Below are 12,539 nucleotides of genomic sequence, written 5' to 3' on the forward strand. Positions count from 1 at the left end.
TTTCCTATTTACATTCTGCTTTTAATGACACAGTTTCAATCTTAGCTCATTTCTAAAATACATCAAAATGGTTATGCCTAAAGTACCCCTTAATTCCAATAGTCAAACCTCATGTGCAATAACTGATGTTTCACTGGAAGAGTGGCTACTCCTTATGTTTTAGGACAGTGGTTCTCTTAGTAGGCTGCACATTGGAATCATGGCTACCTGGGTCCCACTCCCAAGATTCTGATGTTAATTAATCTGGGGTGTGCAGCTCCTGTGATGATTCCAATTTGCCGGTAAGGTTTAGAACTACTGCTTTAAGACTAGAAGCACAGGTCCCATCATGCTCCGATCTGTTTAAAAAAAATTCCTATGTCAAAGAACTAAAAGTAGGCCTACCATTCAATCCAGCAATCCCACTACTGGGTATCTACCCAAAGGAAAAGAAATCATTACATCAAAAAGATACCTGCACCTGAATGTTTATCACAGCATGATTCACAATTTCAAAGAAATGGAATCAAACTAAGTGTCCATCAACTAATGACTGGATAAAGAAAATACAGTATGTGTATGTATAAAACATACACACACATATGCTGTGGCATACTACTCAGCCATAAAAAGGAATGAAATAATGCTTTTTGCAGCAACTTGGATGGAACTGGAGACCATTATCCTAAGTGAAGTATCTCTGGAACTGAAAAACAAATGCCACATGTTCTCATCTATAAGTGGGACTCTGAACAATGGGTGTATGTGGTCATAGAGTGTTGTAATGGACAGTGGAAACTAAGAAAGAGGCACAGTGGATGGGGTATGAGGGATAAAAAATTACCTGTCGGGTACAATGTACACTATTCTGGTGATGGGTCCACTAAAAGCCCTGATTCAGCATTATACAATTTATCCATATAACAAAAAACACTTGTACCCTCTAAATCTATTGAAATAAAAAACAATAACACTTATAATAATAAAAAAAAAGCCTATGCAAAAATCATTAGACCTAATTCTGTGTAAGGCTGAAAATACTAGGCAGTGTTGCAGAGGACTGCCAGACTCAACACCCCAGGGGGCCAACAACAAATCCTGGACTCCCAAGCAATCCAGACAGAATACTTATCCGGTATCAGAGTTCTAAGTCTGTTAATGAACTAAAGCCGAAGTCTCTCGAAATGGGATACCATTTTACCAACAGGGATTTTTTTTTTTTTTTATGTTCTTGAGAGATCATAATGTACTTAACAGAGGAAAAATAAAAACTCACCATGATTTGAGCATGCCCATTAGGAAAAGAACTTGAGGAATCAGCATTGATTGGATCCTGGCAGTTTCTCAATCGGCATCTAAACGCATCCTGAACCTGTGGGGGGAAAAGAGCCACATTAATTTTCTTCTCTCTTAATAATGACCAGATACTGTCTACATTGGCAATCAACTATGAGAAAATGGTTGTTATTATTTTATAATCTAATACGCACTTTGTCTGCTTCTTAATACGAATGCTGGTGTACCTGGATTTTGCTTTATTCCAAAAACATTTATCACTTGTTATAATCTACAGAGGGAAGTACCGGGAACTCCTTAGCTATCAAAATGGCTATATATGGCTCAGTGCTCATAATTCCTGCCAGAGGGAAGATTTATTCTACTGTTACAAATAATATATCTTTCAAGGGAGATTTACTATTTGGTATGGCATAATCTTCATAACAGCTTTAAACATTGTGAAAAATGAGATTACTCAATGATCTTTTGACTGGAATTGATTTGGGATTTTTCCTGTTATGTCTCATGTAAGGGATCTTTGGGCAGACTATTTTTTCCTCTCTTCAAGTGCTATATGCCCTGATGTAAAAACAAAACACAATGAAACAAAAGAGAAACAAAACAAAACAAAACTTCTGATCGATTGTCTTGGGAATAAAAAGTCACCTAGCAAAGCCAAATTTCCCTAATATCCATTCATAATCAAATTCTGAACAAAGAACAAACATATCACAAGGAAGTTCTAAGAACATTAATTCTTTTACTAAATATGAGTCAGTAAACACGAATAGCTGAACAGCAAACACAGAAGCAATTGGTGGTTATTGGATCACATGACGCCTCTGCACCAGCATGTCCTTTGCACTTCCTGTGATTCATGAGGCTCCTCACGAGCTGTTCATAGACATCTTCACAAGTGGCTACTCATCCCAAGTTGATGGCAAGGTCATTTTACTAATACTTTATTTTTCTGACTTCATATTATTGTTATTCTCCTTCTTTATTATAATCTGTTTTATTGGATTCAAAAAGCAAAGCATAAATGATGTATTTTCCCTCTTATACTGAAACCCCACTATAAAGACTACCAATGTAAACACATAAAGATCTACAGTTTTGAAAAGCACTTCCATAAAATATCCTGTCACTGTTTTGATGTGAGATGTGCACAATATACCTGTTTGCCTGAAAAAAAAACCAAAAAACTGATCCTATTAAGTTGTTTTCGGCTTCTTCCTTGTGCTCTCACCCATTTCACAGTCATTAGCAGTCTTTCTCCAATTTGCAGGATTTGGAAAGTAACACCGAGTTTAGTTACGACCACAGACTGGCCCCAAGTCTAATAATGAGACCTTCATCTACCTCTGTTTCTCCATCTCGGGCTCTAAATCCTCATGACGTGGCCATGATAGCTGGGAAATAAAAGAATTGGGAGGGGGAATGGACTCAGTGTTCTCTGATCTCTCTTCCATTCTATGATTCTAATGTTTCTAAATCTGGAATTTCCTTGAAAAAGAATGAGGAGCTGCCTGATATAATTCAGCAAGGTATTTTCTTATTTCCTTTTTCAAACACATCAGTAAAAGTACAGGTGCAGTAAAATCTAGTCTGATCACCTTTTCCTAAAGAACTGGATAAATATTTAGAATGAGATCATCCAGCTTTGCCCAGTGGAGACACATCAGGACAAAGTTGGAATTTTGAGATGTAAATGCTTCCAGACTCCTCATTTTTCTTAAAAATGTGTTGTTGGTTATAATGTGACACATTAATAATCAAAAATTGGTAATGAGTCTAATATTTGCCAGATCATCAAATTGGGGAAACCACTAATAAAGTATATCTGTTTTTAGAAAAAAAGAATCTGAAGAACTGATGTCAGAAAAATAGGCACCTGCTAATTTTCTGTTTGTGCCCTAAGGCAACTGTTATAGAAGCTCAGTTTCTAAAGGAAGATAAACAATATGTTATAAATGTTGCGTTCTGGGAGTTTGTCACACAAACATTTCTTTCAAACCTATTTCTAAATATCACTATATATAAAATATGAAACATTTTGGTAACACCAAACATTAATTCAACTGGGTCACGTTATCCACTTTCTATTTTCAGACCTTCAGAGTGCAGTTGTCAATATTTCTGGCTAACAATGAAATATGGAAAAACAACTTCTGTAAATTTCTCTTAAAAATTCACTAATTGAGGGAGATATAAAATAAATCTAACTCTTTTTCAGAATATACACACACAAAATCAACACCTTCAACTACTAAACTCCCAAATACGACAATGGATTAAGGGCATTTCTACCCTGGAGAATGATGTCAGCTTCACGAGTCAGTCAATGCTGTTTAGAAGAAATACAAAACAGAAGAGTATAAAAATTTTCCAGTAGATTCAGGGTCAGTTTAATGGTAATATAAATGCCATAATTTAAGTGTTAGATTCTCTGACACTTTTAGTGCCTCTGATACATCTAATTCAGAAAGATTTGCAGAAGAAATTCTCCTTGATTTCACATATTCCATTCAATTTTTTAACAGTCTTAAAAATGTGTTTGGCCAGTCTAGATGAATTGGCTTTGTTATTTGTCCAACACCGTCAGGAAAAATGATTAGACTAGATTTCATAGTGCATATTTCCTATCACAGAAGAAGGTGCTTCAGGCACGACAGTACCTAGAGAAAGCATTCACAGCTATTTGTAAATATTTTGATAATTAATTGAATTTTCTATCAGGTAAACAGAAAGTTTTGATTTTGGTGAATCAATATCAATTGTGCTGATGAAGAACAACTAGAATTTTCTAAGAAGCAAATCTATAAGAATATTAATTCCATATAAGGAAAAAGCATTAAAAAGATAAAAGAGAAAGGAAAATTTAAAAAACCCAGAATCTAGATCTGGCTGTCTTAGGCTGAAATTAAAATCTTCTGTGCCAACACTCATAATTGCAATGCTGGACAATAATAGTCTTTGATTCACTATTTGGGGAGAACAAATCACTTATTTTAGGTAACATTTTAACCTAAAATTTATTAGTTACTAAAATTATCGTAACTTTGAGTTCCTGTGAAATTAACATTTAAAAGAACCTACTTGAGACCAGTAAATACAATTTTTAAATAAGCCTGTAGAAAACAATTAAATATTTAAGATAAATTATGATGCAGTTAAAATCTAGACTTCAAAATTTCTTCTTTTTACAATAATCTTGCAATAGATCTTTCACTTTAATCAGTAGGCATAGGTTTAAATATTCGGGAGAGTAGCAAGGAACAGATATGTAACTAGCCTTGGAACACTTAGGGGACTTTAAGAAAATTTGATGGCACATCGTGAGATGAAAAAAAGAAACATCACAAAATAAGGTGAGGAAAAAACAGTAAGCTATCAAGGTTGTCTCCTGAAAAGTATCTATCCAGCCATACACTTCCAAAGATATCTTTACTGGATCCTGCTGGCTGTTGCTCTAAAAACTCCTGAAAAATCTGTAAACCCTTCATGTTGTGGATAGAGTCCTGGATGAGACATGCGTTCAAAGAGGTTTGCAGGGGTGTGTCTCTCTCCTGTGTCTCCCCTACAGGGAGGAGAATTCAGTTCATCTCAGCAGCAGCAAACTGAGAGCTTCTGGATTGGTCCTCGCTCTGAAGGCAGCTGGCAGAGTGTCACTGTGAAAGTCGGTGCCAGATTTAGCGATTGCTGGGGAAGAGCACCGAGCGTGTTTGGCAGTGACGCAATTTAAAGAAACCTCGCAGGAAAGGGTCGCACAGTTTGACATGGGCTCTGTATTTAGCTACTGAACAACTCAAACTCCAAATCTTCACCTTTAAGAGGATGGTTTTACCTCGTTATTCTTCTGGGCTTCCTACTCTGGAGGATCATTTTAAGCCAGGAAAAGAAAGAAAGTTACGTTATTGTAATTATGTGAGACCGTTTCCTTGGTAGGGGGGAGAAGAGTTTCTTGTGCGGTCTGCTTTTTCTGAGTCTCATGCCTACTACTGTTTCTATTGTTTCATAGGTGAACAGATGGCTCAGCTCTTTTCAATCATACTAAATTGCACATAATTTAATCATGACATGAATAAGACTGTTTTCAATTTCATGTGTATTATGTCAATTGATACATGCAATATGAATTGCTTCACACTATTAAAATATTACCTAATTTTTCTGATAGTAAAGGAAATAAACAAACAAAAATGAAGGCTTGTCATTTGCTATACAATAAAAGAAAAATATGGACTACAGACCCAAATTTCAGTCCCAATGACTTTCTTTTGGAATCTTCTAACACCTAAAGGTTCACTTAATCTCTAAAATTGTTTTAGCCTTTTACCTTGAAATTACTTTTTGTATCAGTTTTGGGGCATCATATAAGCTTCTGTAGATGATATTTTATATACATGATCTGAAAAAATGTAGCAGCATTTTTCAGACATGCAAATGGAAAAGAAAGGAAAGGGAATTTATACGCCAGACACCATGATCCCATGCCTTCACAGCTGATGCTTCCTTTCAGCCTCGTGCCTTCCCCTTTGGGGCGGACATTATTTCAGTGTCATAGATGGGGACCCTGAAGCTTTGAGAGCTTAAGTAACTTGCCCAGGATCTTAACAATAAGTGGCAGAGCTGGGAATGGAACCAGATCACTGGAAAGCTAGTCCTCATTCCAATACACCACTTTGCCTCCACCCTTAATGGCCTTACTAAGCAAAGAATAAGATAGTTTAAGCGAAGGAATGAATCAAAACAATTATTTGCAACTGGTCAGAAATTAAGTTGCTACAGCATAATCTTCTATCTCTTACGATTTAGATAAAATATAAGAAATAAAAGGTAATGAGGGGGGAGGGGGGAGGAGGGAGGAGGGGACGGGTATTTGCATACACAAAGAGTGCAATGCGCACCACCCGAAGGATGGACATATTTGAAACTCGGACTTAGTGGGGGTGGGGGGGCCAAGGGCGACATACGTAACCTAAACATCTGTACCCCCATAATATGCTGAAATAAATAAAAAAAAATATAAAAATCCACCTAAGTGTTCATAAGCAGATGAATGGATAAGAAAAATGTAGTATATATATATATACAATAAAATACTTAAGCCATGATAAAAAAAAAAGGTAATGAGATAAGTTTTCATTTTAAACATTTATTCAAGACATATTGAACTTCCTTGTTGCCAGTTTGACAATCTTGCAAGGGGACCCTGAGAGTGTGAAAGGAGAGGGAGGTGGACGTGCCCATCTACATGCCTGTGTCTAGATACCTCCCCTGACAACAGACAGAAGAACCATGCTGCCACCCAGAGTGAGGGACAGCTGGGAGGGTAGTGGGAGGCTCCAGCAGAAGAATTCTGGGTTACAGCAGCCACTGTTGGATGCTACCTGGCAGGCACGCCAGAGTTCGTCAATCTCCCTTGTGAACTCTCTGTGTCTGAACTTGTCTGATGCCATCTCACTCATCTGATATCATGCTCTTGTTAACCCCTTAAATCTCTGCATGGACTAGGAGAACCACATGTGAAGATTAAAACCGATACAAATCTTCATAATATAATTGCAGTTATGCTAAATCAGGAAAACCTAATCTGGAATGAGAGGTAGAGTTTATATTTCCCTGCCAAAGACATGGAATGACTCCTGAGAGAAGTAAGGTTGGTGTTTTCTGGGAAAAAGTATATAGGATATGAGCATATTGTCTACTATTCACCACCTGCTCCATTCTGTGTAAACCATATGCCCAGTAACTTCTCTCTGTCTTCTTCTATTTGAAACTTTCACTTCCTTAATCCTTCAACCTCACTGTTCACTCAGGACCCCATTGAGTTCTAAAGTCTCTTATCACCTACTCCTTCTTCTGCAAAGACCAACTAAAACCCCTGATCCATCCTTGACTAAGGGAGAGCTCACATACATACCCTTCTATACTAATGAGTCATACCTAATTTGCCTGTGAGTGGTCAAGCTCTGAGATTCATGCAACTCTTTATCTGAACTACAGATATAATTGTATATTATATGCAATATGGACTCTTTTCAAATCGTTGTCTAGTTTTCTAATCACTACTGGCTTCATTTATTTTCTTCAATTGTTTGCACTGGGGAGAATATTGGTTTTAGATTAGATAGAAAAGAATGCTTGTCTGTTTTACATATTCACTGTCATGTGCTTGTAAATAATTTTGTTTATCTGTACTTTTTATGAAAATAATAAGACTAAATGGGAAATTGGGAAAAAAGTTGAAGGGGAGTAGGAGAAAGAAAGGAAGGAAGGAAAGAAACAAGGGAGGAAGGAAGGAAAGGAAGCGCAAAAGAAAGCAAAAGAAAGAAGGAAGGAAGAGAGAAAAAAACAATTCATTTTTATTTTAAGCATTTTTCTACAAAATTGCTTCCCAGGTTTGGATCAAGATTTTTGGACCTCATCTGGTGCAGCCTAGACCTCCTGCCAGTGCTTGGAAAAAAGAAAAGAGGAGCTTGTCCCAGTTTGTGACAGTATAGAACGGCCACAGGATTCTCACACACTGATACAACAAAATTATCCACTTAAGCATTTTCCTTTTTTCCTTCCATTTAGGGAAGAGTTTTATTGTAGCTTATTTTGTATCACAATCTTGTTATTTTCCCCCTCTGACATCAAGCTGTAAGATTGTCCTAGAGCCAGACACAGCTAGAGACAGAGAGATGAGAAGAATGTGCAGGCACCAAGAAAGTGGTTTCCTAGCAACAGTAACTATTTCAAAGATTTCATGACTTTTGTGTCGTTTCAATTTCCATGGCAATGTGTGGAATGGTAAATAGTGTATGTTGTTATCTGCTTAATGCAATGAATTTTAATCAACTGATGATGGATAAATGAAGGAAACATCTATACTTGTTCTATTAGATTCTATCTTATTAGCTGTTACACATATTAGCTTCTAAGATCTAGGTTTTGTTGCTGAAGTAATGTGTTATGATAAATCAGATGGCTTTTTAAAATTCTTACTCCCTCTTTCTGTTTTCTCCTTTTTTTCCACAGGCATTTACTATAGAAATTCAAAAGAAAAAATTATTCCAGAAGAAGAAACTATATTTTCAAAAATACAAATTTGATGAAATTTAAATATTAAGATTTCAGGTCTGGAGGTCAGAAAAAATAGTTATGCAAAATTTAATTTTTTTGAGTGGAATATAATTGAGTTGAAAGTACCACAGTGATCATTTTGCTCTTCTCCCCTGATCTGAAATGATTTCAGTTTTAAAATTGGACCCACTAAAAGCAAAAGCACTTTTAAAATAAGTCAGACTCCATACATACCGCATTCAAAATGCTACAGTTATACTACTTCATTTCTTTTCTTCTTAAACTGCAAGGCTATATTCCTTCTCTGTGTATACCCACCTCCTCCACAGAAAGACTACACAAGTAAATATGGGTAAAGCCTTTTGAATTCATATTAGGGTAGTCATTAAAGACTAAAGAGGACAAAATTATGTTAGTGTATGTCAAAAATACATAGGAATAGAGATATATGTGTATCCAGTCTCTAAATCAAGAAGAAATGTTTCTTACATTGCTTATACATTTTTAAGAAAGAAAAATACACATGGATTATTTTGAGTTATTGTGAAGAAAATATTTTAAAGTGAAAAAGCAGTAGAGATAAAACTACATTTGTCGGATCTTTTATAAATTATCAAATAGATTAATAGATATGAATCATTACCCAATATTTTACAGGTAACTGTCTATTCCACAAGCTTTGGTGCATTTTCTGAAACAATTGTTTACAGGAGACACAGAGGATATGGGGAGATACATCTGTTCTCTCAGACCATGGTTAATGTTAGGGCAATGTGGTCACAAATGTTATGAGACCATTGTTATTGTCAAGCAGTATACATTTAGAAGGTCAAAAAGAATTTCTATGGGCTCAGTGAAGCCTCCTATGATATGTTCCTTGGGATTTGAAAAACCCTTTTAAACAAGAGTCTTTCAGTGTTTCAGTAACACCTTCCTTTTAGGAATTCTGAAAACTTGCTCTACACTGAAATCTGTTCTCTGTATATATAAGTAATGTTATATGGCATTTTTTTAATTCAAAATATTATGGAGGTACACATGTTTTTTGTTACCTGTATCTATTTTGTTATGCTTGAGTCAGGGCTATAAGTGTGCCCATCACCCAGATAGTGTTCATTGTACCCGTTAGGTAGGTTTTGACCCATCCCCTTCTCCTCCCGCCCCCCTGCTTGATTTCCACTGAGTTTTACTTTCATCTGTGCACATATGTGCTCATTGGTTAGTTCCAGTTTAATAGTGAGTACATGTGATGTTTGTTTTTCCATTCTTGCTATGTTTCACTTAGGAGAATGGTCTCCAGTTCCATCCAAATTGTTGCCAAAGGCATTAATTCATCCTTCTTCATGGCTAAGTAGTATTCCATAGTATACATACACCACATTTTGTTAATCCACTCATGAATTGATAGGCACTCGGGTTGATTCCACATCTTTGTAATTTGAATTGTGCTGCAATAAACATTTGCATGCAGGTGACTTTTTGATAAAATGGTTTCTTTTCCCTTGAGCAAATACTCACTAGTGGGATTCCTGGATCAAATGGTAGGTCTACTTTTAGTTCTTTGGGGAATCTCCATACTGTTTTCCACAGAGGTTGTACTAATTTGCAGTCCCACCAATAGTGTATAAGTGTTCCTTTCTCTCTGCTTCCATGCCAGCATCTATTGTTTTTGACTTTTAATAAAAGCCATTCTAACTGGGATAAGGTGATATCTCATTGTGATTTTAATTTGATTTCCCTGAAAATTAGTGATGTTGAGCATTTTTTCATATGTTTATTGGCCATTTGTCTATCTTCTTTTGAAAAACTTCCGATCATGTCTTTTGTCCACTTTTTAATGGGTTGTTTTTTTTTCTCCTTGCTAATTTGCTTGAGTTCTTTGTAGATTCTGATTTTTAGCCCTTTATCAGATGCATAGCTTATGAATAATTTCTCCCATTCTGTAGGTTGTCTATTTTCTCTGTTGATTATTTCCTTAGCTGTGCAGAAGCTTTTTAATTTAATCAGTCCCATTTATTTCTTTTTGTTGTTGCTGTGATTGCCACTGGGATCTTCTTCATAAATTCTTTGCTCAGGCTGGTATCTATTAACAGAAAAGTTTTTACAACATTTTCTTCTAGAATTCTTATGGTTTGATGCTTACATTTAAGTCTTTTATCCATCTTGAATTAATTTTTGAGAGTGGTGAGAGTTGCAAATCCTGTTTTATTCTTTTGCATGTGGCTATCCAATTTTCCTGGCACCATTTATTGAATAAGGCTTCATTTCCCCAATGTATAATGTTGTCTTTTTTGTCAAAGATCAGTTGGCTGTATGGAAATGGTTTTATATCTGGGTTCTCTGTTTTGTTCCATTGGTCTATGTCTCTATTTTTCAGCCAATACCACGTTGTTTTGGTTACTAAATTCTTATAGTATAGTTTGAAGTCTGGTAATGTGATGCCTCAAGATTCATTCTTTTCGTTTAAGATTGTTTTGGCTATTTGGGCTCTTTTCTGGTTCCAAATGAAGCATATAATTATTTTTTCTAGATCTGTGAAACATGACATTGGTATTTTGATGGGGATTGCACTGAATCTGTAAATCACTTTGAGTAGTATGGATCTTTTAACAATGTTGATTCTACCAATCCATGAGCATGATATGTTTTTCCATTTGTGTTGTCTGTGATTGTTTCCTCAGTATTTCATAGTTCTCCTTGAAGAGATCTTTCACCTCCTTGGTTAAGTATATTTCTAGGTATTTTATTTTCTTTGTAGCTAATGTGAATGGTATTGAGTCTTTGATTTGACTCTCAGCTTGACTGTTATTGGTATATAATAATGATACTAATTTGTGTACATTGATTTTGTAACATGACACTTTGCTGAATTAATTTATCAGTTCCAGGAGTCTCTTGGTGGAGTCTTTGGGGTTTTCTATATATAAGATCATATTATCAGCAAAAAGTGATAGTTTGACTGCCTCTTTTCTCATTTGGATACCCTTTATTTCTTTCTTTTGCCTGATTGCTCTCTGTCTAGGACTTCCAGCACTATGTTGAACAGAAAATTAGTGACAGTGGGCAACCTTGTCTTATTCCAGTTCTTAGCAGGAATACTTTCAAATTTTCCCCATTCAGTATGATGTTGGCTATGGGTTTGTCATAAAAGGCTTTTATAATCTTGACATATATTCGTTCTATGCCTAGTTGGTTGAGGGTTTTTATCATGAAAGGGTGCTGAATTTTGTGGAATGCTTTTCTGCATCTATTGAGATGATTGTATGGTCTTTGTTTTTGCTTCTGTTTATGTGGTGAATCACATTTATTGATTTGCATATATTGAATCATCCTTGTATCCCTGGGATGGAGCCCACTTGGTCATGGTGGATTATGTTTTTGATGTGCTGTTGAATTCAGTTTGCTAATATTTTATTGCAGGTTAAACAGCAGAATCATAATTGCTGGGGACTTCAACATCCTACTGACAGAACTGGAAAGAAACAGCAGACTTAAATGGGACTCTAGAACAAGTGGGCCTAACAGACATTTACAGAACATTTAACTCAAAAACTACTGAATACACATTCTTCTCATTAGCACATGGGACATTCTCCAAGACTAATCATATCTTAGGCCACAAAACATGTTTCAACAAATTAAAAAAAAATAGAAATCATAACATGTATCTTTTCAGACCACAGTGAGATAAAACTAGAAATCAACTCCAAGAGAAACACTCAATTCTACACAAAGCCATGGAAACTAAACAACCTGCTGGCGAATGATTATTGGGTCAATAATGAAATTAAGGTAGAAATCAAAAGATTCCTCAAACTGAATGACAAAGGGGACGTAAGTTACCAAAATCTATGGAATTCAGTAAAACCAGTACTAAGGGGAAAATTCATAGCCTTACATACCTACATCGAAAAAACAGAAAGATCACAAATTAACAATCTAATGACATAGCTCAAGGAACCAGAAAAGGAAGAACAAACCAAACTCAAAGCCAGCAGAAGAAAAGAAATAACAAAGTTCAGAGCAAAACTAAACAAAATGGAAAACATAACAAAACAACAACAACAAAAAACAATACAAGGGATCAATGAAACAAAAAGTTGGTTCTTTGAAAAGATAAACAAAATTGATAGACTTCTTGCTAGATTAACCAGGAATAGAAGAGAAAGGACCCAAATAAGCTTAATCAGAAATGAAAAAGGAGGCCGGGC

The 12,539-nt window shown here is 35.7% G+C and overlaps 1 protein-coding gene across 1 annotated transcript in view; it reads right to left on the reverse strand.

Moving 5' to 3' along the window:
* Window positions 1-12,539, reverse strand: part of ADGRB3 (adhesion G protein-coupled receptor B3) — an 871,792-nt gene that overhangs the window by 33,600 nt on the left and 825,653 nt on the right. Inside the window, 1 exon segment of the mRNA XM_012650418.1 lies at window positions 1,256-1,351. Coding sequence (XP_012505872.1) covers window positions 1,256-1,351 — 96 coding nt within the window.

The sequence above is a fragment of the Propithecus coquereli genome, unplaced genomic scaffold, assembly GCF_000956105.1.
Source record: "Propithecus coquereli isolate 6110/MARCELLA unplaced genomic scaffold, Pcoq_1.0 Scaffold324, whole genome shotgun sequence".
Classification (NCBI taxonomy): Eukaryota; Metazoa; Chordata; class Mammalia; order Primates; family Indriidae; genus Propithecus; species Propithecus coquereli.